This window comes from Sturnira hondurensis, unplaced genomic scaffold (assembly GCF_014824575.4).
Source record: "Sturnira hondurensis isolate 20B ecotype Veracruz unplaced genomic scaffold, ASM1482457v3 Scaffold0022566, whole genome shotgun sequence".
Classification (NCBI taxonomy): domain Eukaryota; kingdom Metazoa; phylum Chordata; class Mammalia; order Chiroptera; family Phyllostomidae; genus Sturnira; species Sturnira hondurensis.
In genome coordinates, this window is record NW_028095197.1 from 7,224,729 (window position 1) to 7,247,308 (window position 22,580).

Genomic DNA, 22,580 nt, shown 5'->3' on the forward strand with positions numbered 1-22,580 from the left:
CCGTGGGCGGTGCCCTGGGCCGGCGTTCTATGGTTGCGGGGACAGCCGGAAGCTGCTCTGGCTTCAGCTCTCGTTGCTCGGGAGACAGCGAAAAACCGGGCGCCCCTGGCCGTCCGGAAGCAAAGGTGTGGCGCGATCCAGCAAAAAGGCTCGAACTGCGCTCGAGTTCTTTTTTAAAAAAAAGATTTCACTTATGTATGTATGTACGTATGTATGTACGTATTTAAAAAGTGATTTTATTTATTTTTAGAGAAAAGAAGGGAGGGAGGAGGAGAGGGAAACATCAATGTATGTCTGCCTCTCGTGGGCCCCCTACTGGGGACCTGGCCCGCAACCCAGGCAAGTGCCCTAGACTGGGATTCAAATCGGTGACGCTTTGGCTCTCCGCCAGCGCTCAATCCACTGAACTCCAGCCAGGGCTGGAGTTCCTTTTTAGTCTCTGATTCTTTTTCCTAGCTTGAGGCGAAGGCGGAGCAGGTTCCCCAGAATGACCGCCCTAGGGTGTAAGGACTCAGCAGGAACGTCCCCTCTATTTGCATAGCTCCCGGGACGTGGCGCAGAACCAAGGCCACTTCCGCACTACAGGGAACTCCAAGTCCCGGAATGCTTTGGGGGTAGGTGCGTCACTTCTGTTGTGTTGGAAGCTGCAGGGAATCGAGCCTGAGAGGGGGTCCAGGTTTGAGAACGACTAGTAGCTACAGGGAAAGCCGGCTGAAGAGGAACTAGCTGATAGGTGGGGTTGACTGCCAGTCGGTGGCGGTCGTGCATGGGATTGGGGGTTGGGGCCAGATGGAGGGGGTGAACTCTTCTGTTTCTGCCCATTCTTTCCATAGATGTCCTATATGGAGTTGGCGTTGGACCCCGGTGATCAGGACCTGCTGGGCTTCCTGCTAGAGGAAAGTGGAGGTTTGGGGGCGGTGCCCGACGAGGTGTTGGAGGCTCCACTGGACTGGGAGTTGCCACTTTCTGAGGTGGGTGGGGTCTCAGTCGGGGAGGCAGGAGGTGGTGACAGGTCTAGAGGTGTTGATTTGAATCCTGTGAAGGCCCTGAGCGACTGGGACGTAGAGGATTTCCTGAGCTCTCTGCCAAGTCCTCCAGCATCGCTGAACATTCTCAGCAACTCTAACCCCCGCCTTGTCCACCATGATCACAACTATTCTCTCCCACAAGAACATGTTTCCATAGATCTAGGTGAGTAGGAGATAGTGAAGTTTGAGGGGAAGGAGAGGGCTCAGGGGCCTGGTTATTCACTTTCCCTTTTGCAGATGGGATCTGTGGAAAAGGGGAGACCCAGATGACTCCACTGCATGTGGAAGAGCCAGCAGAGCAGGTACTTAACTTGATTTATGGGAGGATTTTTCCCTCATTGCAGGAGTGGGGGTTGGAGTCCTCATTTCTCGCTGACATCCCCTTGAAACTTTGCTGCCCACCTTTCGTAACCCCAGGAGATTGTTAGCTTTACACTGACAGATGAGGAGAAGAGGCTGTTGGAGCAGGAGGGGCTTACTCTGCCTGGAACACTTCCTCTCACTAAGGTAAGACTTCTATTGGTTGAGCAAAGGTGAGTGGGGGGTTGTGAGTCCCAAGTAGGGCTTTTCTGTTTTTTTGTTTTGTTTTCTTTTACTGCTCTAGTCAAACTTTATTGAGGCCCCAGGGTCACAGAGTTCAGCCAGAAGGCTGCCCTATGGTCGAGGGTGGTGGTGGAGGGGCTTTACTTAACCTTGGGACACAGGCTGTTGTTGTGACCACACTTCTTGTGGCAGTCAACAGTGCAGAGATGCAGGTGGTGTGACACTTGGAGCAGTTAATCTCATCATCAGTTGTACTTCCGGGTAAACTGGCCGACGGAGGGCTCGATAATGGCAACCCTCAGACGAAGCACTAAGGGCAGTCTGGACTCTTTCTGAATGTTGTAGCCTGAGAGAGTGTGGCCATCCTCTGGCTGTTTTCCTGCAAAAATCAGACGCTGTTGGTCAGGTGGGATGTTGTCCTTGTCTTGGATTTTAGCTTTGACCTTCTCAGTGGTGTCACTGGGCTGAACCTCAGGGTGATGGTCTTAACCATGCAGGGTCTTCTCAAAGCTGTACACCTCTGCGCCTGCGGGGGAGGCTGCTCTGCTGTCTTGTTGATCGCCAGTTTTGTTCATTTTATTAGTAACTTGAAAAGGAGGTCTGAAGTGAGAAATGTAGCAGATTTGCTGCTACTAGAAAGCTGAGAGGTGTGGTTAATATTCTAGATGCAGGGGCAGATCCTAGTTTTATGGGACTTACACGGATTTTAGTGTTCTAAGAATTGAGAATTATCCGTGCATCAGTATAGGGACACAGAAAGGACTGCAAGCAAGGGGCGCTGACACTTAGACTTCGCTGGCTTTACGGTAATCCTCCCTAGGCTGGACTAAGTAGTAACACAAGAATAAGTCTAAATTCCTGAGTTTTAAGATGTGAGTGATGAGTGGCAAGTTTACAAGCATGATATGTGATACTGTGGTGAAATCACTGTTCACTGACAGGAACGCTAAGAGAATTTCAGTTTCTTAAAAGTATGAGTCAGCAGGGTGGTATGCCTACTAAGACAGTGAATGGGATTTGGCTTTATCAACAGAGGTTGACAGAAGGGCAGTGATTGTCATCTCCTCTGTATTAGGAGAAGATGTAGATACCAAACCACGTCTTAGTGTCCAGTTTTGAGCCCAGATCTTTGGCAGGCATTAAAAGGATGTGGTCCATCCTGAGGAGATGAGTTCAGAGTTTTGCCCAGATTAGCAGAGGAAATGTTGAGTGCCTTAAAATTGCAAAGGGCCATTTAATTTGTTCTGTATGGCCCCAGAGATAGGGGTACTAGGTACTAGGTAAGTCTAATGGACAGAAATTGTAGAAGCAGATGTTGGCTCAGGATATGGAAGGTTTTTAATTAATAAAGTTATTAAAGGTGGTCTGGCTTGTGAGGGCATTAACACCTGATCCTGGGAGGCATCCAGCCAGAGGCCAACTGTCTGTTGTACAAGGGGTTCCTGCACTGGTAAGGTGATTGAGCTTGGTTGCCCCTCAGCTCCCTGGTCCAGCGTTCTTCTGATATACCTTTTCCTTGTGTTCTGTCAGATGGAGGAACAAGTGTTGAAACGAGTGCGGAGGAAGATTCGAAATAAAAAGTCAGCTCAAGAGAGCCGCAGGAAGAAGAAGGTGTACTTGGGGGCTTTAGAGAGCAGGTATGAAGGAGGAGGACTCTGGGGTGGGGGAACAGAAGTAGCTGGAAGCAGTAGGTCTTTGAAGGGAGGATACAGGCCATATCCCCATGTCCATTATTCCCTCAGGGTTTTGAAATACACAGCCCAGAATCTGGAACTACAGAACAAAGTGCAGCTCCTGGAGGAACAAAATCTGTAAGCAACTCTAACATCACTGCCTTCTCACTGCCACCGCCTCCCCCGCAAGCATTTAAAGCTATCTCTCTTTTCCCTGCACCACATTTGATTTCTAGCTGGGCAGCGCCCACATGCAAGGTCTGGTGCTTGACCTTGAATGGGTTTCTGATTCTTAAAAGTCCACAATAATGGGGAATAAATTCACAAGTAACTAAGGATAAGGTTAAGTATCAAGAAAGACAAAGGGAGTAAGAAAGACCTCTTGGGGCAGATGGCATTTTATAGTAGATAGCCTTCTGGAGGTGGGGGGCAGGGGGTGGGGAGGGTTCTAAGGAGAGAGAGCACAGCACAGTCCAGTCTGGCTGGAACTCTAACATAGGTGAGTTGGGCCAGAAGGTAGAGAACAGACTGGCAAGTGAGGATTATGTGCATAGCTATTAAGGCAGTGCAGAACCACTGTTTGTAAAGGATGTTAAGGCAGAGAGGTGTATATATATATTTTTAAGATTTTATACATTTATCTTTAGAGGGGAAGGAGAGAGGGAGAGAAATATCAATGTATGGTTGCCTCTCATGTGTGCCCCGCTGGGAACTGGCCTGCAACCCAGGCACGTGCTCTGACTGGGAATCGAACGGCAATTATCTGGTTCACAGGCCTGCGCTCAATCCACTGAGCTACACCAGCCAGGGCCAGTGTGTATTTGTTTTAATGAGGAACTTTGAGCATTTTGTCGAGAGGAAGGAAGTCATTTGCTAAAGTAGGACAAAAAGTAAGTTACTTAGTGTTTGTGTCTCTCATGTATACAGAAGAAATGCATGTTATTCAGCTTTATTATTATTATTATTATTTTGAGAGGACTTAGTGCAGGTAGAGAGCTGGCCTTAAAAAGAGGATTTCATTGTATCTCAGGGTGCCAGGCCAGTGGCTGCTCACTGTCCCCTCTTCTCCTAGGTCTCTCCTGGATCAGTTGAGGCGGCTCCAGGCCATGGTCATTCAGATAGCAAACAAAACCAGCAGCAGCAGCACCTGTGTCCTGGTGAGGATGGTGACTGAAGTAAAGATTGTTCTCTCAGGCAAGGGGATGGGTATATTCCAGAGCTCTTTCTCATTTTCTTTTCCTGCACTCCAGGTCTTGCTGTTCTCCCTCTGTCTCATCTTTGTACCTGCTATGTACTCCTCTGACACAAGGGGGAGCCTGCCAGCTGAGCATGGAGGTGAGAGGCTTGAGGATACTATTAAGGGTGGACTAGGGGGAGCCGCCTGGCCAGCCTCTGAAGAGTCTTTGTCTTCTCAGTGTTATTCCGCCAGCTTCGTGCCCTCCCTCACCAGCTGGAGCTGCCTGCCCTGCAGTCGGAAGTACCAAGGGATAGCTCAGACCATGAGCTCCAGGCTCCTGGCAACTCTTGCTGCTTGCTCTTCCACATGCCTCAGACTCCTAGCACAGAGCCTCCCCTGAAGTTGCCGCTCCCTGACCCTTTCTCACAGTTCCCCTGCCCAGGTCCCCTCTTTCCCCTGCATGCAAATCTCACAAGAGAGGGAGGGTGGCTCTCTGCCCACAGACCCATATTCATTATCTTGCAGGGCAGATACTCAGGCTAGGGTGGAGGCCTGGGGCCTGCAGGTGGTATCCTAGTGAAAAGGAGTGGGAGAGGGCTAGTCTTAGCCTCTGTGTCCTGTCAGAAGTCTGAGGACTCAAACACACCACACTTACTGGCTTTCTGGGTCTTTTATTTGTATTCCTGTATGTCTATCACCCCATGAATGATGGGCTTGGGGGAGTCAACTGGTCTTGAAAATTTCATGCAGTGAGGGGATGGGGTGAGGAAATAAATAAGTGATTCTGATACTTGGATCACCCTCAATCCCTTTACTGGCATGGCTGGGTGGAGAGGGGAGAGGCATGTTTGTCCCCGTGGCTCAGGGTTGCAGGAGACTAGGAGTGTGGGGGAGGAGCAAAGGCCAGGCTGGAGGCTGGGCTGTTAGCACCTCCCTCCCATAGTTCGGAGGGCTCACTCTGGGCTTGGGTTTGCCATGGCTTCCTTTGGTCCCACTTTAGATCCTGTACTTAGTCCTTTGCCCTGTTTGGCTATTGGTCTGGAGACCTTTTTATACTGCTGCTGCTGCTGCTGCAGGGCCAGTTGCATGGCCCAGATGCTCAGTGGCCGCATGTAGGCCAGAGAGCGGAACACTCGCTGTTGGCAGTATGCCTCCGGGGTCTGGAAGGCCAGGCCCAGGCGCTCCCACACAGTACGGTAGCAGCCTTCGGCTGTCTGGAAGCCCTCCCAAGTCAGGCCCTGTAGGGAGAGATGGTAGTCACATTAGTTGGCAGCCCCTGAATGGCCTTTTCAGCTGGACACACGGAGGCAATAAGATCCCTGCCCTCAGGCAGTTCCCAGCTAATGGAAAAGATAAACTTAACCATCAGGCAGAAGACTGAAGGCAGGAGATGGAATGCAAGCCAGGGAAAAGAGGGAGGCTTTCTCGGTGGCTAAGATGGCACTAGGTTAGACAGTACAAATGCTTGAGGGCTGAGGAAGTGTGCTGGGCCAGTGTGCTTGGAGAAGGCAGCACATTACCTCCTGGATCATGGTGGCTGCCAGCCCGTAGACCACGCCCACCCAGACTTCATCAGACTGGACACTGGATCTATCAGGGACACCATGGGGCTGCATCCCATTCACAGCCCCCATGGCCCCTCCTGCAAAGGCCTGGACATTGAACTCGAAGATCGTTTGGAGAGCACGGACCACATGTGGTGTAGGAAATACCTAGAGGGACAGAGGCAGAAACACAGTCTCTTAAACTTACTTTGTACCACCAAGAAAAACCCACCTCTGGCTCTTCCATCTAGTCTCTCTCACCTCAGTGTCTCCATATCCCAGGCCGCTGGCCCTCAGGAACCACTGGCCAGCGCACTGGTCAGACATGATGCTACAGGACTGAGGCTGAGAGCTGCAGTCGTAGTTGTAATAGCGGCCTGCAGCGGAGGAAGGGGGACGTGAGGCTCCTGTGTCCGCACAGCAGCTCAAAGACTCCTGGGACCCCCACTCACCATTCCACAGCAGTCTCTCATAGGCTTCTTTGCCCCGGCTAAGGATGGATGCAAACTCGTCTCGGACGTCCTGTGTCCCGCACAGAGCAGCCATCTGCACCATCACAGCCACTGCCGCCAGCCACAGTCCTCCACAGTAAGCACTGATCAGGGTGATGGGTTTAGTGGTCAGACTGGCAGCTCCAAACGGGCTGAGAGTCTCTTCCTTGAGTCTATAGTCCCTTTGTGTTTAGTTCCCCACCTCAGGCCCGTGGAAATCCCTACCCCCCTAACCTGGGGCCTGTGGTGACCCATGCATCATAGGTCTGGTCCGCATAGCCTCCATTTTCGATGAGTCCATCTTGGTCCTTGTCAAACTTCATTTCAGACTCCATCACGGCCTAGGGAGGGACCGAGATAACAAAGACAGATTCTAAGTAAACACAATAACCAGCTAGTTCTCCCCAAACACCAGCCATGCACTGGCCACTGTACACGCATCCCTTACCAGACACACAGGCCACATGTCCCTCAGGAAGCCCTGGTCACCGGTCAGGTAATAGTCCCGATAAACCTGTAGCACAAACTTCAGATTCAGGTCCTTCCAGTCAGCAGTGTCGTGGATCACATAGGCATTGACCCGGAGCCACGGTTCGTCATCTGTGGGAAGGAAGGGAGCCTGGTTTGTTTGCACTGGTGGGTAGGGCAGGGGGTGTAAAAGTTGAGGTGGGAAGCTGACCTTGAGGTGGAAGGACTTTTACCTGGATCCCCAATATCATGGGGGATGACGTTCCTCCTTTTCACAGGTGCCATTACCCCACTCATCAGGTACCGGCGCCCTGTCAGGTCTTCCCTGAGTGTGGCCAGAGCTGGAGGAGCAGACAAACAAGTGGAGGGTGGGGCAGAAAATGGGCAGGCTTGGGATGGTGCAGGGCAGTGTGTGACCCCAGAAGGGAACAAATAAACAGGATGTAGATGTGTTTGGGGGGATCATCTCGGGGCCCACAAAGGTTCAGGAGTGTAGGGAGTTAAAGAGGGCAGAAGAGGCACAAAAGAGACCCTCACCCATGTCATACTGCAGGCTGAGCTCCAGTTTGGGCCAGAGCATGATGAGGGCAAAGGAGGCATAGAAGTGGACATCATAGGTGTTGTACATTCGGTATTCCTGACCTGGAAGAATGAGGGAGACACAATGTTGCCAGAATTCCTGCTTCCCCTTCAGGGTCCCCATCCTACCTAGCTTGTCCTCTAGAATTGGGTATGGGACACTGTCGTACTGTATACCTGCCAGTTACCCCTCACCCCAACCAATAAACTTACCATCCTGCCTGGTGGTAAGGCACTAACTGGCCTCAGATACGGCCTGCCACACTATAGCCTATAAGCCCCCGTACCTTCAAGGTAGCCAAATCGACCATACTCCATAAGGGTGGGGCGGAGTTGACACATGCGTTCTGCCAGCTCCTCTGGTAGGGAGTCCTCAGGAACTTCCAGCCATATTGTGCCTCCATCAGCCAGGAAGTACAGTTCATTGAAGAGTGCAGACTTGTACCAGGCAGGCAAGGACCTGGGGAGCCAGGAGGAGAGAATGGTCTAGCGAGTGTGGACCTCCCAGGAAAGGAAAGACTTGTGTTCAGTAGAGTGGGAATCCAGTGAATCCCAGCTCAAGTCTGCTGACTTTAGTGGGTGGAGAGAAAGCCTGGGAGAAGGGCGGGAGGTGGGCCCCGCTGGCACCTGTCGTCCAATACCGAGCTCTGCCAAGCTGAGATCCTCTCTTCCCAGTCTGCGTATCGGCACAGTGCGTAGTGGCTGAGGGCAGGTGCTGCGTTGCCATCTGAGCCAAAGAACCTCGTGTAACGCCTGGGGTGGAAAGAAGGAAAGATGGACACACCAGTGCCAGGTGAGAGCCCTAGCACCTTGGATCCCTGCACTCCCTTGGTCTCCTCACCTGCAGTAGACCTGGCCCTTGGCTCCAAACATGATTCTGGGCATGTCCCATGCCAGTGAGAACTCCAGGCAGCACCGGCCCCGAGGTGGCAGCTTACCCATAACGCACACGGCCCCAGCGATGCCTACCCCTTTCTGCGAGGGGGTGCTTGGACCTGAGAGGAACACAAGGGGAATTAGCACAGGTGACCCCTTCAGCCCTAGGGATCCACAGCTTAGGAACAAGGCCCATTCATTACCAGGCCTCCCATCCTGCTCCCCAGACAGGGGCAACCTCTCTTCCCACCACCTTCCCGTGAGATCCCCCATCACCAGTGGGGGAGTCCAGCTGTCCATCCTGAAGTAGATCCTGCCACACCTGCTGCCCAGTGCCGTCAGGGTCAAAAGCTGTGACGTAGGTTACTGTCGTATCTGCCTGTTAAGGGGCCACAGATTGTGAGGGGGAACTCTCAGGTATGTTGGCTTCTGGCAAACGCTCCCACTCTTGTTACATATTCCAACCTCCTCCAAGTTCCAGAGGCTTAAGGACTGTGGGGAGAGTGGGACTCTAGAGTATAGGAAATGAGGAGACCAGGGTGGGATGGGGTGAGCTCAGGGGCCAGGCCAGGGGTTGGGGTTCAGGGGTTAAGGTGTGTTACAGGGCAGGCTGCTCCGTACCGTGAGTCGTGCAGCCACAGCCATTGTGTAGGGATTCGGAAGGGTTGGATGGTGCAGCAGCAGTCCCCGAACAGTCTCCCCATCACGCTCCAGAGAAAAGGGTTCATTCCACAACCCCCCTCGGGCATCGTCCCCACCTCCGAGTCCATTCCGCATGGAGAACATGATGGACACATCCAGGACTTCATCCCCTTCATTTTCCACATCCCACACAAAGACTCCTACCGGCAGACTGCTGTCCTGGGTACGAAAGATCAGACTCAGATGGTCCCAGTGGAGCCCCTCCAGGGCCCCTCCCAGGACCAAGCCTCACAACAAGGACCTGACTCAAATAACTCCCAACATACTCTCCTGTCTTCCGCTCGCATTTCCCCATATTCCCATACAGGCTGTCTACCAGGAGACAGCAGACTGGCGGGCGGGCAGTGATCCTGGGAAACCAGCGTGATGTTCATACTCCAACCCCTTCTTTCCCAGTGCATGGAATTTCCAGCAGAGACAGAACCCAGGGAAGGAGGGGGGGGGCGGCGGGGAGGCAATGGAGGAAACGGGGAATCGCACCTGGTAGTCATGAGGCAAGATGGGTGTGATCTGGCGGCAGGTCAGGGTGACGTTCTGGCCAGGAAGCTGATAGACGGTCCAGGCTCGGGGATAGAGGGCATGGTAGAACGCAAAGTACCCACACAGGCCCCAGTTCCAGCTGCGCAGGACACTTGGGCGCTCCACAGACAGGACTTGCTGGTACACAGTCTGCCCTTCCCGACGCAAGCACACTGTGAACTAAACCATGAGAAGACAGGCTAGAAAGGGGTAACTGGTCTCCCCCCCTCAGAGTAGCTTCCCCAGAGCTTGCAGTGGTTCTGCATTGCAGCCTCACTAACCCCCCAGCCCTTTCCCCCTGAGCTCAGTGAGTCACCAACAAGTCCCACCTCTTCTCCCTTCTCATTAGTGTTGTCTTACTGCCCTCACCCAGGCCCTCACCCAGGCCCTCACCATCTCTGCTCTTCCCCTCTGCCCTCACTCATGTGGATATCACAGTGATCTTTCTTACAGACAAGTCAAGATATGCTGGTCTGGGTTTATGTTCCAGTGACTCCCCATAGCCCTCAGACTGGAGTCTAAACTCTACCTGGCTTTCAAGACCTTCCTGATCTGGCCTGTCCCTGCCAATTAGACTCATTACCTGTTGAAGCTCCTACATCCCGTTCATATTGAATACTCACTATTCCTTGAGCACAGTGTATTTCTCCCTCCCTGCCTTTGATCCTGCTCATTCTCCATCTGGGGAACCCCCCTGCCCCCATCCTTTAAGGCCTAAGCCAAATGCCATCTCCTCTCTAAGCAAGGAGTCATTCTTCTGTGTATCCCCCTATGCCTCTAGTATAGTATGTTACAATGTGTTTATTGACGTTCTGACTCCCTGCCTGCTCCATGGGTTAAGGGCAGGGACCCTCTCTAGTGCACTGAGGCGCCCCTTCTCCAGCTGGGAGTGCCAGTCAGTCAGGTGCAGTTGGCCTGTGTAGGGAGAGGACGGGCAAAGCCTGCAGCTGTGCCCCTTTTCTCACTGTATTATCTGTGCCTCTCATTTTGGCACCGATACGGTCTCACAGCCTCCAGTTTCTCAAAGTCCTAGTCCCCTAATAAAAATGTAAGCTTCTGGAGGTTAGGGGCTATGAGGGGTTATTTCTTCCCTTGGTTCAAAGTATGCCTGATACATTTTTATTTATATATATATATATGTATATGTATATTTATGTATATGTTTGTGTGTGTATGTATATAAATGTAATATATATATATATATTATATATATATGTTAGTTTTTTGCTTTTTGAATAGTAGGTAATGGTTAAGACCATGGGCTTCTAAGCACAGAGGGAACTGGTTCCGAATCCCAGTGCTTCCGTTTACCAGCCATGTGTAACTCTCTTCAGATCTTAGTTTCCTCATCTGTAAATGGGCACAGTAATGATACCTTGTAGGGTTGTCTTAAAGCATTAAATACGATGTAAAAAATCTCAGCACGTGTTAAACATGCAGTAATTACTTTGACTGTAGAGTCACGATTCTGGAAGGCATGCCCCTTGGATACCTAAGGGATGAGCCAGAGAGGAAGCTTGGGACCTCAGGCAGGGCTGGGAACTCTAACTAGGAAGGGCACTTCACTAATAGACCGAAGGTCTGCTTGTTATTTCTCCTTTGAAGACAGGCTGAAAGCTGGAGTCACCCCTCAGACAGGAAACAGGAATTCGGAGGACAACTCAGATGGGAGGTCACTAGAGAGAGATGATTAAAGGTAGATCACGTGCCTCTGGCAGTCTGAGGTGCAGGTGTGAGGACGGAACAGAAGGAGAAGAGGCGAAACTTCAGAAAAGAGAAGAGGGCTAGAGATCTATGTCTGGGAGAGGAGGGGCTTCCCAGAGAGAAGAGACCTCCAGAAGAGTGATTGCCAGCAGAGGAGTTGACCTCTGGCCGGGGGCTGGCAAATCAGGATGAGCAGTGGGTGCTCCACAAGCATTTCCCCTACCTGTTTGTAGACTTCTGGTGTTGTTTTTCCTTCTGGTCCTACCACGTGTTTTTTCAACCAGGTTAAGTGATCAGAGATCACTCTGATCACTGCGCTCTATGTGACAGTACTAACTAGTACTCTGTGACTGAGTACTAGTCACTGAGTGGCTCCATGGCTCAGCTCATGGAGCTGGGGCAGCAAGTAGGTAGGGAGCATTTACTAGAGAAGTGTAGGGCACCAAAGTGCCAGGGCTGTTTGTTCTTTCAAGGAACGTGTGCTCTGTGTCTCAGTCTTGGAGTACATGGGGCCAGATGCACAGAAAGCATCTCGAAAGGATTATTGGACTGAATCATGTACACATCTAACTGCCACATCCTACACCAGCCAAGAGGCCCTCCCTGGTCTGGGGAGGGGTCTTGGACCTCTCCTCCACCGCCTGGCTCTTACTTGGTCAGCCATGACTGTCCGGTGCTGGTACATTCCAGGATTAAGCTGCCAACGACAAAACTGGCCTCTCCAGCCTCGGGTGATAGTGCCTCCTCCGATGCCACCCAAGGGACAACCTAGAGAGAGAATCAGGATCGTTACTGGGGTAACGGGGACTGGGAAGCAAGGCAGTTGCTCTTTCTAGACTATAAGGGATCCCCTAAAAACCATGGGAATATGAAATCACGTTGTATACCTTCATTTAAACAAAGCTATAGATCAATTATATCAATAAAGCTGGGGAGAAAAGCCCCTAGGGAATGGGGTCCAGGAAGCTGGGCCCTTGCTGAACAGGGCAGAGCTGCGGGAGGCTCACCGTAGATCTGTCTCAGGGGTACGGAGTTGATGAGGTCTATGAAAGGTTTCTTTTTCTCCACCTGCGTCTTCTGGTACCACCACTGCAAGTACCTACAGAGCAAGATGCAGTGAATGAAAGGGGTTGTGGGCACTGCCTCCCGGGTACAGACACCTACCTCTTTCTGGACACCAGCCGTGATTTCCCACTACATGGTCAGGGATCCAACACCTTTGCTCCCAAACCTCTCTTTCTCTCAACTTCCCTACAGTGCAGGTTCCCCTTAGCTTTCCAGTCATCTCAGCTCACAGTGGGGGACTGCTTTTGTTTCTCCTCCCTCTTAGGAGCTTTCTGATCTTTCCTCACCACTAACTCCACTACCATTGCTTTAGCTAACACCAGAAGCTTTTGTCTGAGGTGTTGAAAGGTCCAGTTATGGACCTACAACACCTGCCACCAACCTGCCCCCCAGGCATGGGCTGGTGGGATAATTTTCTTCTTTTAAAATGATTATTTTCCTTCCTGATGATGAAAGGTGAAAATCTGTAGAAATACAGCAGGTGGGAGGGGGAAATGCTACCCACAGACAACCAGTATTTATACTTTGGGGCATTTCCTTTTATTTATTTATTTATTTATTTATTTATTCAGGATTGAAACTGTAAGCTTTGTGAGTCTGCTCTCTTATAATATCCCAGTAAAGACTTAAAAAAAAATCTCAACATTTCCACCCTGGCTGGTGTGGCTCAGTGGATTGAGTGTGGACCTGTGAACCAAAGGGTCATTGGTTCGAGTCCCAGTCAGGGCACAAACCCGGATTGCCGGCCAGGTCCCCAGTTGGGGTGTTTGAGAGGCAACTGATTGATGTTTCCCGCCCTCTTATTCTCCCTCCCTTCCCCTTTCTCTAAAAAAATCTCAATACTTCCCTGGGTTTGTCACAGCAATATGTCCCGTAGGCAAATGATTCTGTTTGGGACTGAAGGCTCTGACATCTGTCCTAGACCATCTTCTACTCTTACTTCTACAAGTTCCCATTCAGGCTGGGTCCTCCCTAAGCATCCCCTGCCCTGTGAGACGCTCTCCCAGTTCTACTCTCCTCCCTACCAGACATTTTATACCACTATTCAAGCACAACACTAGTAACCATGTGATTGTGTAAGTAACCCTTCTGAGCCTCAGTTTCCTGCAAAATGGGATACTCTCTGCCCTACCTACCTACTTACACGCCACATGGTATGGTTGAAAAAGCAAATGACATAATAGACAGGAAAGCTGTGAAGTGGCATACCTGCGTCAGCTATGTCCTTACCCTGTCCATGCACTATCTCAATTCCCAATCAGACGCTGTCTTGTAATTTCAGTGCTCCTCATGTGAGTCTGACAAAGATTTAAGTTCCTTGCGGAAACAGACAGTGAGGAAGACTAGCTGATAATTGTCCACAGCTTCGAGCACAAGGCATGGCACACAGCCTGCAGTCGACACACCGTCGCCGAGTTTGCTGGGAGCGTGCAGAGCGTCATAAGAGAGATGAACCAGGACAGGAGCAAGGGGAGGAGAAATGTGCTTAAAGAACAGGGAGGGTACCTTTCAGGGGTAGAAGGAAAGGGAGGGAAGACAAAGGATGAGATGATGGGAAGGCAGAAGATCCTCCCTGCCACATTAAAGGAAACTGGACTTTGAAACCAGAGGCCAGAAAGATTGGTGAAGGAACGAGAGTGCAGTGGGAATTATGGCAACGAAGGAGAAATGCAGGATATGAGGATAGGCAGAACAAAGGAGCATCTGGCACAGAACTGGCACTCAATACATTTTATTTTAATTTTTTTAGACAGAAAACAGTACACTTAAGGTCATTTCAACTACTTTGTAGCTGCTTGTAGGAAACAAAATCTGGCTGCAAATTTTCTCAATAAATCTTATTGAATGAATGGACTCTGTCTGAAAAGCAGAGCTATCAAAATTGAGTTCTAACTACACTGAGGCCAAGAGAACTGTCTTCCTGGAGCCCCTGGTTACAGTGCCCTCAGTTCACCTCTCTTAGGGTCTGCCTTTCTCCCACTCCCTTAATTTAGTAGCTGGCCATCCTTTACCTATTTGGCCGTCTCCTTAATTTCAGCCCCAGCTTAAGACTTATCATTCAGAATTCTTTCTCGGCTCACCCCTGCTTTTTTCCTCAAGACCTCATCCCATTCCAAAAGCCGCATGTCAGTGGCCCCCACCCTATCCTGGTATGGGAAGCCAAGATCCAGGGGCTGAGTATGGGTTCAGGACTCTGACTCAGCTCATACATAGGGACAGAGGGACTAGGATACCCACCTGTTCTTGACATCACTGCCCCCATCACATGCACCCCAATGGGCTTCTCTTGGCACTCTAGCCCTAGATCCCATTTTGACCCATAGGCTTTGAGGGTCAAGGCTATGCTGGGTCAGTTTCAGAAGCAGCTTGGAGGGATGATTGTTCTCTGGTACCGGCCACCCACAAGTACTAAGAAGAGTAGGATACCTAGGCAGCACCAGGCTCCTCCCAATGCCTAGGGCTAGGAAATGAACCTTGTACCCCAGCTCCACAGCACTGACAGGTAAGGATCCCTCGAGAGGCTATCAAGGCTGGGTTTCCCAACCTGTATGCCTCCCTTCCTGGCTCTGTATTTACATGTGGACTGATTCAGGATGACATCAGAGTGATGCTTTTTGTCCTCACATCCACCTGGTCTTGTTAGTAGGTTTCAGCTCATCACTAATTTTTTAACTTGATGGGGATCGGGGTTGGGGGGGGTTGGAACTAGAGGAGTTCCCCCAGCCCAGAATGAGCTCTCCGGGTGTCTGCAATCCTTGGGGAGGGAGTGCCTGGGGAGGTGGCCACCAGGGCAGGCTCTGGAAGGCTATTGCTAAGAGTTCTGGGGACACCTAGAGCAGTGCCTCTCTGATCAGAGGTCTTCTCAGCTTTTTCTGCCAAGGCCTGCCTCTCTCAGAGGAGTGTGAAAAGCACCTCACATCACTCTCTCCTCAGGGTTGAGAAAGCAGGCAGGCCCTCACCCACTCCCTGGAACAAAAGGGTGATGGGTGTTGGACTGAAGTGTGATGTGCCTAAATGAGGAACTGGGAATACTCCAGCTGCTCAGGGGAATCTGAGAACCACCCCCTCCCACATAAAACAACATTGTATCAGCACCACTTCCTACCCAGCCACAAAATACAGCTAACCCCAAAGAGCTGTCTTTGGAAAAGGAGGAACAGGAGAGAAGGATACTAAATGGGAAAGGCCTACTGCAGGCCTAGATGTTTCTGCTCTTTCCTGCTAAAAAGACAAGTTACTGGGAGTAAAGGGTTGCAGAAAGGTGTGACCTGGTCTCACACTCCAATATCCAGGCTTAGCATATGTTGGGGATAGGGGCCCCTTGATTGGGACAAGGCACATACCTGCTTCCTCACCCTTTTCCATCTGTTGGACGTCCTGTGTGGCAACAAAGTTAACTCTATGGTACTCTAGGGGATGGGATCTACTCACCTCAAGCCCATGCCCAGATGCTTTATCAGGTTGCTTAGGGAGATGTCATTGGCATTAAAGGGTTTCCTCTTCTCTGAAAACTCATGAGCCAAGCAGATGCGCCAGCCAAAGGAAGGCACCTGGTAGCCCTCGGCTTTACCCTCGTAGGAAGCCATCAGCTGCCCAGAGTACTCCGGATTGCTGTAGCCCAACTCATTTTGGGGTCGATTGTTTTCAGGGATCTCGAGGTCAGTAACCTGCACATCCTCAGTGCCTCCAGTATCTTCAGGGCAATAAACCTGAGAGTCCCCTTTGGCACAGCTGGTCTGCTCCGAAGCTGGGACTCCGGTTCCCATGTTCCTTGGATCCTGGGTCCCCACGACCTCGATGGCCCCAGGACTCGAGCCTTCTGGTACAAAGTGTCTCACCAGCCAAGTCCAGATGCGGATGCCGATTGTTGTTAGGTGCCGTCCTGGAGGGCCAGGCGCTGGGGAAAGCTGCGGTGGGCAGGTGTCTCTGTGGACCCCGGGAGCTGTTGCTGCAGTTGCGGCAGAGGCGACAGCAATGAAGCCACCTCGGGCTCCCTCTCGGTCTTCTCTCTGGGTCCTGGGCAGGATGGGTCGGGCCTCGTAGTCATTGGGCCGCGATGATGAGCTTGCCCGGCAAAAGGGCGACTAAGGGCCGGGGAGGGGGGAGGAGCCCGGGGGCCGCCCCGCAAGGCACCGCCCCCGGGACCGGCCCGGGAGCTCGCGGCGACGTCCGCCGCGTCCCCGGGTCGCGTCCCCGGGTCCCCCAGGGCTGGGCGCCGGGTCCCGCCGCCGGTGTCTGGGGCAGCGCCCGCGCCCAGGTGCCAGGCCGTGGGGAGGTGACCCGAGGCGGCGGGACTCCGGTCCCTTCCGGCCCGGCTGGCCTGGCGCTTCCGGCCGGAAGTGGCTCCGCCGGGGAGCGGGTGGAAGGGAAGTCCCGCCTTTGCTGCGGGCGCCGCCGAGCGCAGGGCCGGTCCCGCAGGGCGGGCAGGTGAGGGCCCCGGCGTGCGGAGACCCCTCAGTCTCCACCTTGCGAGGTGCCCGGGCTTGGGGCGCTAAGGGGCTGGGGTCCGTGGCCTAGGGCGGGGCGTGGAGCTTTGATGGAGTTGGGGCAGAGGCCGGACTCGGGGTTCATGGGGTAGGGGGCTAATCCGGCCCCGGGAAGCGGGGAGCCTGGGACCCAGAATGACGCCCTCCCTTGGGCAGCGCCGAGCCAGCGGCCCCCACCCGCACCGCCCCTGCGCCTCCCTGCACCCAAACCCTGGCGCTTCCCTGCGACACCGGGTGCGGGCCGCCGGTCTTTCTGGGCCTCGCCCCCGGGCTCCACACAGACCCCCGCCCGGCCGCGGTACTGACTTCTGACTCCCTTTGTTTCCTCCGAGGTCCGACTCCGCAGCTGCCATGATTGAAGTGGTAGCAGAGCTGAGCCGAGGTCCCGTGTTTCTGGCGGGGGAGGCGCTGGAGTGTGTGGTGACTGTCACCAACCCCCTGCCCCCCACGGCCACCTCTGCATCCAGGTGGGAGTGCTGGTCCTGGAGAAGGTGGCCCTTCTGGGCGAGAGCCTGGTGCCTGTAGTGCTAAGCCAGAGCTCAGGTTGTCCTGTAGCTGCACCACTACCTTCCTGCGCATTGTGTTGTCATTGTAGGAAGGGGCCGTTTGACAGATGTGGCTGACAACTGAGGAACAACCCCCCTAATCTCCTTTCCTCCCTTCTCCCCCGTTCCCCTTTGCACCCACAGGATACTTGTCTTAGTTTAACTGTCTCTTTTTCTTTGTATTGAATTTATGAGATGATGTTGGTTAATAAAGTCATATAGGTTTCAAGTGTAAAACTCTGTAATCCATCATCTGTGTATTCCATTGTGTGTCCACCACCCAAAGTCGTCTCCTTCCATCACCCTTTATCCCCCCTTTACCCTCTTCTACCTTCCCCCGCCCCCTTTCCCTCTGGTAAAACAATAGTTTGTTTTTGGGTTCTGGATTTCCTGATCCTTAAGACAGCTACCTAACCACGTTGGCTTCTGGACATGTGGTAGGGAGTTTGGAAGGGCATCAGGAGCTCCCCTCTGATGCCATCTTTACTTCCTTCCATAGTGAGGCTCTGGCCTGGGCCAGTGCCCAAATCCACTGCCAGTTCCATGCCAGCGAGACTCGAGTGGCACTGCCTCCCCCAGACTCCAATCAGCCAGATGTTCAGCCTGAGAGCCAGACTGTCTTTCTCCCACACCGAGGTTAGAGATGGGACGTGTGCCTTTGGTGGGGATGCAGCATTGTCTCAGAAGGATGGAACTTAAATTGTTCCCGAGGGTTTTCATAGTCTCTGCAGCCTGGGGATGCGGGAGGGTGTGGCTGTTGCTTTGGGGCTGTAAGATTGTTGCGCTCTCACACCAAGAAAAGAGCGGTAATTTACTGCAGGCTGATGTTTGTTACTGGGGCTCATGGCCCCACTTGCTGTGCTAGCCTCTTCTAGTGCTGGATAATGGGGTCATCAAACTGCAGTCTTCATCTTTTTTAGGTGAGAGGGGTCAGTGTATCCTTTCCACTCCACCGAAAATCCTATTCTGTGACCTGAGGCTAGACCCTGGAGAGTCCAAATCATGTGAGTGACAGTCGCCCACCCTTCTTAAGATTCCTGGAGGGAGGACTTCTCTGGCTGCCTCTGGCTGTCCTGACTACTACTTCCTGACCAGACTCCTACAGCGAAGTGCTGCCTATAGAGGGACCGCCCTCCTTTCGAGGTCAGTCAGTCAAATATGTCTACAAACTGACCATTGGCTGCCAGCGTGTCAACTCGCCCATCACTTTACTCAGGGTCCCTCTGAGAGTTCTTGTGCTGACTGGTAAGTAAGGGTTCCTGGAGACAGGGGCTAAGGAAGAGCTTCACTAAAGCAGAAATGGTCCTTAGAGATCTTGTGAGAGGGTCTTGGGGGACACTTCCCAGTCTCAGTGAAGCTGAGAGGGGGTTTGGGGGTGAGGGTCCTGGAGACAGGTGGAGGTGTGTACCTCAGCCGTGGCTTCCTGTACCTGCAGCCTTCTCAGGTGGGAGTCAAAAACCTAACCTCTGCTCTTTCCTCTGTTCCCTCCCAACACTACTTCTCTACTTAATCTCTCTCCAGGCCTTCAAGATGTCCGGTTTCCCCAGGATGAGGCTGTAGCCCCATCCAGTCCATTCTTGGAGGAGGACGAAGGAGGGAAGAAGGATTCGTGGCTAGCTGAGCTGGCCGGGGAGCGCCTCATGGCTGCCACATCCTGCCGCAGCCTCCGTGAGAATCCTTTCAAAACTGTCCCACTCCACCCTCTTGTCACAGTGTTCCTGTCTCAGAGGCAGGTTCTCCTAATTGCCACATGCTTCTGAGGACCCGCTGGTACCTCCTCACCCCCGAGTACAGAGAAAAGCCCCACCTTTGGACTCCCTCTCCCAGCCCTAGACACTCTTCAGTGTGGACTCCGGGTTTACAGTGTCCCGTTTTCCCCAGATCTATACAATATCAGTGACGGCCGAGGAAAAGTTGGGACATTTGGCATCTTCAAATCCGTATACAGACTTGGCGAGGACGTGGTGGGGACCTTAAACTTAGGTGAAGGAACTGTAGCTTGTTTGCAGGTGAGAAGGGAGAGGGGCTTTTGGGATGCTGGGCCTGAAGGGCCAGACGAGCAGATGGGCCTGCATGAAGAGGGGTGGTATGTAGAAGTGGGTAGGGGGGTCACTGGGAGTCTCTTTCTTTGGTAAAGCAGGTTGAGATTGGGCTGCCTTCTCACTTAGAGTCAGCATACTTTCTTGCTCCCAGTTTTCAGTAAGCTTACAGACTGAGGAGCGTGTACAGCCTGAGTACCAGCGGCGCAGAGGGGCAGGGGGTGCCCCCTCGGTGTCCCACGTGACTCACGCCCGGCACCAGGAGTCCTGCCTACATACAACCAGAACCAGCTTCTCCCTCCCCATCCCTCTCAGCTCCACCCCAGGCTTCTGCACAGCCATTGGTAAGATTTTGCCTGCTGTTTGTGTGGGAGGGGTGTGGGGGGGAGTAAAATATGGTGCTCAGGTGGAATGTAATCAATCCTGATTCCTAACACACTCACTGACGTTCCCACATGCAGTCTCTGACCATTAACACTTTCTCAGATCTTCAACCTACTTCCTAGATGCACTGGGTCCGGAACTCTTCAGAGCTTTGCAGATCTCCTTCCCTGCCCTTCCCAAGGGGACCCTGTAATCGCTGATCTCTGATTCCCCAGCACCTGTACTTCCGGCTGCCAGGTCTTGACTGTCTCCTACTTGGGTTCTGTTCTTGACACTGCCATTCTTCTTGTCACTTTTCAGGCTAAGGCACTCGATTTCTTCGGAGAAACCCTTGATCCTAGTTCCCTGTCCTGAGACTTCTCTGCCTTTTCCTGAATACAGGGTTTTGCTCATTTGCTAACCACACCCTGTCAGGCTTTAGTTCTGGCTTTTAATGCCTCTGTCTATGTCTTTTCTTTGCACAGTGTCCCTAAAGTGGCGGTTGCATTTTGAATTTGTAACATCCCGAGAACCAGGTTTGGTGCTCCTGCCTCCTGTGGAACAGTCTGAACCTGTCACTTGGACAGGGCCTGAGCAGGTGCCTGTGGACACTTTCAGCTGGGACCTCCCCATCAAGGTGCTGCCTACAAGCCCGACCCTGGCCTCATACGCAGCCCCAGGCCCCAGCACCAGCACCATAACCATCTGAAGCGGGCTCACCGTAGCACGACTTTCTTCAGGACACTGAGGACTCAGCGCCTGGGCTCTACTAGGGCCCAGTTTGTTTCCACCTGGGGCCCAGTGGCACAGACCATGAGAAGCAGGCTTTTAGCTATAGCATTAATTTATTTATTCAGAATAAACTGGCAGCTGCTAGTGGTTTTCCTGGGAGTGGCGGCAGCAGTGGCAGTCAGCAGAAGGGTGATCAGTTAAGTTTAGCTGGAGTGGGGAGCAGGAGCCCTAGGAACAGGGGTGTTAGCTGAGCCCCACTCTGGGTCAGGCCCTCCCCCTTTGCAGGGCAGCCGAGGGTCAGATTTTTGCACCAGGGAGAATTGGCAGGTTCCTGCCTCCTGTCGTACCTCACACTCAGCAGGGAAGTCGATGGGATGCTGGGACCTGGGGAACCAAAGGGTGGGGAAAGAGTCAGCGCGGCGAAGGGCCATCTTTATCTCCTCCACACACATTCCCTCTTGCCCAGCGCTCCTCCATGTCTCTGTTAGTGCTCCCTTGGTTCCCCTAAGTAAATTCTCACCTACCAGAGATGGGTTTTCTTCATTTCATAGCAGGAATATTTTCTCTCTAGATCCACCCCTACCTCCCTCACTCTGTAGCCCGCAGCCTTCTCTCTCACATTCTTGCTGGCACCTTCAAGTCCAGCCAGCCTCATACTGCCATGCTGCTCTGTTCTAACACAGCAGCTCCTAGTCATGCCTCAGCCATCTCTCAGTCGCTCACGTCAGAGCCATTCTCTCTGGCCCACTTTTGGTCACTCACGTGTCACAGCAGCCCACACCGACAGGATGCAGACAAGTGCAGTGGAAACAGTCCTTGCGGAGCCAAGACTCACCCAGGGTAAAATACTTCCCTTCATAGTGGCAAGGAGCTGGGGAAGAACAGGAAATGTTAATTTGTAGGGGAGTGGTGGCAGCAGACTGGAATCCCCCTGGGGTAGGAGAAAGTCAAGTGCACACTGCCCCCATGCCCAGTCTCTCCTGTTCTGAGCTGGAGGGAGTCTGGGTATTTCGCTGTACTATCGTCACTAAGGCCCCCTCCTCCCAGTGAGTGAATGCCTTACGCAGCTTTACCTTGAGCTTGGAAGTAGCACTTGCTGTGGACTCCTGGGTGCTGGAGGAGCAGAGATATCACCAGGCAGATGATCCCCCAGCCTCTCAGGATCCCCTTAGTCTGTCCAGCCCAGAGCATTCTCAGGGCCATTCCTGTCGCACAGCCTTTGCAGACCCTTCTCGGCTTCCGTCCAGGCTACTCGGTCTTGTCTCCTTGGCTTCTGTTCGTTCTCTCCTTGAGTCTAAGTTTCTGTCTTTTCCCCTGGGCTCCTGTCTCAATCTGTCTCACACCATCCCCTGCCCTCTGCTCTCACGGGCTTGGAGATGCTTATAAAGTGAGGACCCTGGCCCCCTGCTGAGTAGAGCTGGAAAAGCTGTAACTCTGTTTCCTGGGGTGAGGGCATGAAAACAAGAGGTCCGACTTTAACAAGCTGTGAGAGCTGATTCATGCTCCTGCACAGCTAGGGGGAGGGAGGTGGGCATGGAAGGGGCACTGGACTGGGCACTTCCCCAGCAAGGAGGAGGGAGGGCCCCCAGGTGGTCCCCAGATCTCTGACCTGGAGAGGAGGAAGCATTCCACCTTCCCCACCCCCATCCCACAACACCGCACACACTCTCTCCAGGGGTGGATGTGCTGGGATCCCTGCCTGGACCGGAGGGAGGCATTTCCTGGGGATGGCTAATCCTGTGCCCCAGCCAAACCAAGGAGCTGCTGTCGGGTGCGAGGGCCAGAGGCTCCAGGAGAGCAAGCAGGCACCTGGAGTGGAGAACGTGTCCCTCAGACCCTAGGGCAGGGCCGCTCTGCGGTATCTTAGACACGTGGCTGCCCCTTGGAAATGTGGGGTGGGTGTCTCTTCCACCTAGAGCGGGTTCACCCAAGACACAGTACATCCACAATCTCCCTGTATCTGGGGATGGTTCTCTTAAAGAGGAACATCTCTAAATGTTCTAACGGTATACTCTGGTTTCCCAGAGGTACCCCCTTTTCCTGTA

The 22,580-nt window shown here is 52.8% G+C and overlaps 4 protein-coding genes across 14 annotated transcripts; 2 read left to right on the forward strand and 2 right to left on the reverse strand.

The window, feature by feature from the left end:
- The first annotated feature begins 121 nt into the window (after positions 1 to 121).
- On the forward strand, positions 122 to 5,206 carry CREB3 (cAMP responsive element binding protein 3). Of its 8 annotated transcripts, none has more exons than XM_037036213.1 (10): positions 546 to 614; positions 834 to 971; positions 1,044 to 1,191; positions 1,266 to 1,330; positions 1,440 to 1,535; positions 3,102 to 3,208; positions 3,314 to 3,382; positions 4,317 to 4,401; positions 4,495 to 4,579; positions 4,660 to 5,206. In XM_037036213.1, the coding sequence occupies exons 2-10, from the start codon at positions 834 to 836 to the stop codon at positions 4,962 to 4,964; spliced, it is 1,098 nt and encodes a 365-aa protein (XP_036892108.1). In that variant the 5' UTR covers positions 546 to 614; the 3' UTR covers positions 4,965 to 5,206. The 8 variants fall into 8 exon arrangements, with proteins under 8 accessions (XP_036892110.1, XP_036892112.1, XP_036892106.1 ...); XM_037036214.1 differs by having other exon boundaries at positions 549 to 614; positions 1,446 to 1,535; XM_037036211.1 differs by having other exon boundaries at positions 545 to 614; positions 834 to 1,191.
- GBA2 (glucosylceramidase beta 2) lies at positions 5,073 to 16,448 on the reverse strand. The gene is made up of 17 exons (XM_037036205.1): positions 15,802 to 16,448; positions 12,312 to 12,403; positions 11,957 to 12,072; positions 9,562 to 9,780; positions 9,001 to 9,240; positions 8,656 to 8,758; positions 8,345 to 8,498; positions 8,131 to 8,256; positions 7,791 to 7,963; positions 7,462 to 7,566; positions 7,158 to 7,265; positions 6,905 to 7,056; positions 6,691 to 6,797; positions 6,418 to 6,560; positions 6,227 to 6,342; positions 5,942 to 6,133; positions 5,073 to 5,659 (listed from the first exon to the last, which is right to left on the reverse strand). Exons 1-17 carry the CDS (start codon positions 16,134 to 16,136, stop codon positions 5,375 to 5,377), a joined length of 2,766 nt encoding a protein of 921 aa, XP_036892100.1. The 5' UTR covers positions 16,137 to 16,448; the 3' UTR covers positions 5,073 to 5,374.
- Positions 16,449 to 16,583: 135 nt separating this feature from the next.
- RGP1 (RGP1 partner of RAB6A GEF complex) lies at positions 16,584 to 21,061 on the forward strand. 4 transcript variants are annotated; one of them, XM_037036210.1, is made up of 9 exons: positions 16,584 to 16,627; positions 17,189 to 17,323; positions 17,901 to 18,037; positions 18,322 to 18,405; positions 18,497 to 18,646; positions 18,923 to 19,069; positions 19,283 to 19,410; positions 19,595 to 19,784; positions 20,289 to 21,061. In XM_037036210.1, the coding sequence occupies exons 2-9, from the start codon at positions 17,208 to 17,210 to the stop codon at positions 20,510 to 20,512; spliced, it is 1,176 nt and encodes a 391-aa protein (XP_036892105.1). In that variant the 5' UTR covers positions 16,584 to 16,627; positions 17,189 to 17,207; the 3' UTR covers positions 20,513 to 21,061. The 4 variants fall into 4 exon arrangements, with proteins under 4 accessions (XP_036892105.1, XP_036892102.1, XP_036892101.1 ...); XM_037036206.1 differs by lacking the exon at positions 16,584 to 16,627 and adding an exon at positions 16,718 to 16,797; XM_037036209.1 differs by lacking the exon at positions 16,584 to 16,627 and adding an exon at positions 16,757 to 16,843.
- On the reverse strand, positions 20,725 to 21,963 carry MSMP (microseminoprotein, prostate associated). Its single transcript, XM_037036220.1, has 3 exons — positions 21,609 to 21,963; positions 21,298 to 21,406; positions 20,725 to 20,919 (listed from the first exon to the last, which is right to left on the reverse strand). The coding sequence occupies exons 1-3, from the start codon at positions 21,736 to 21,738 to the stop codon at positions 20,739 to 20,741; spliced, it is 420 nt and encodes a 139-aa protein (XP_036892115.1). The 5' UTR covers positions 21,739 to 21,963; the 3' UTR covers positions 20,725 to 20,738.
- Positions 21,964 to 22,580: the final 617 nt, after the last annotated feature.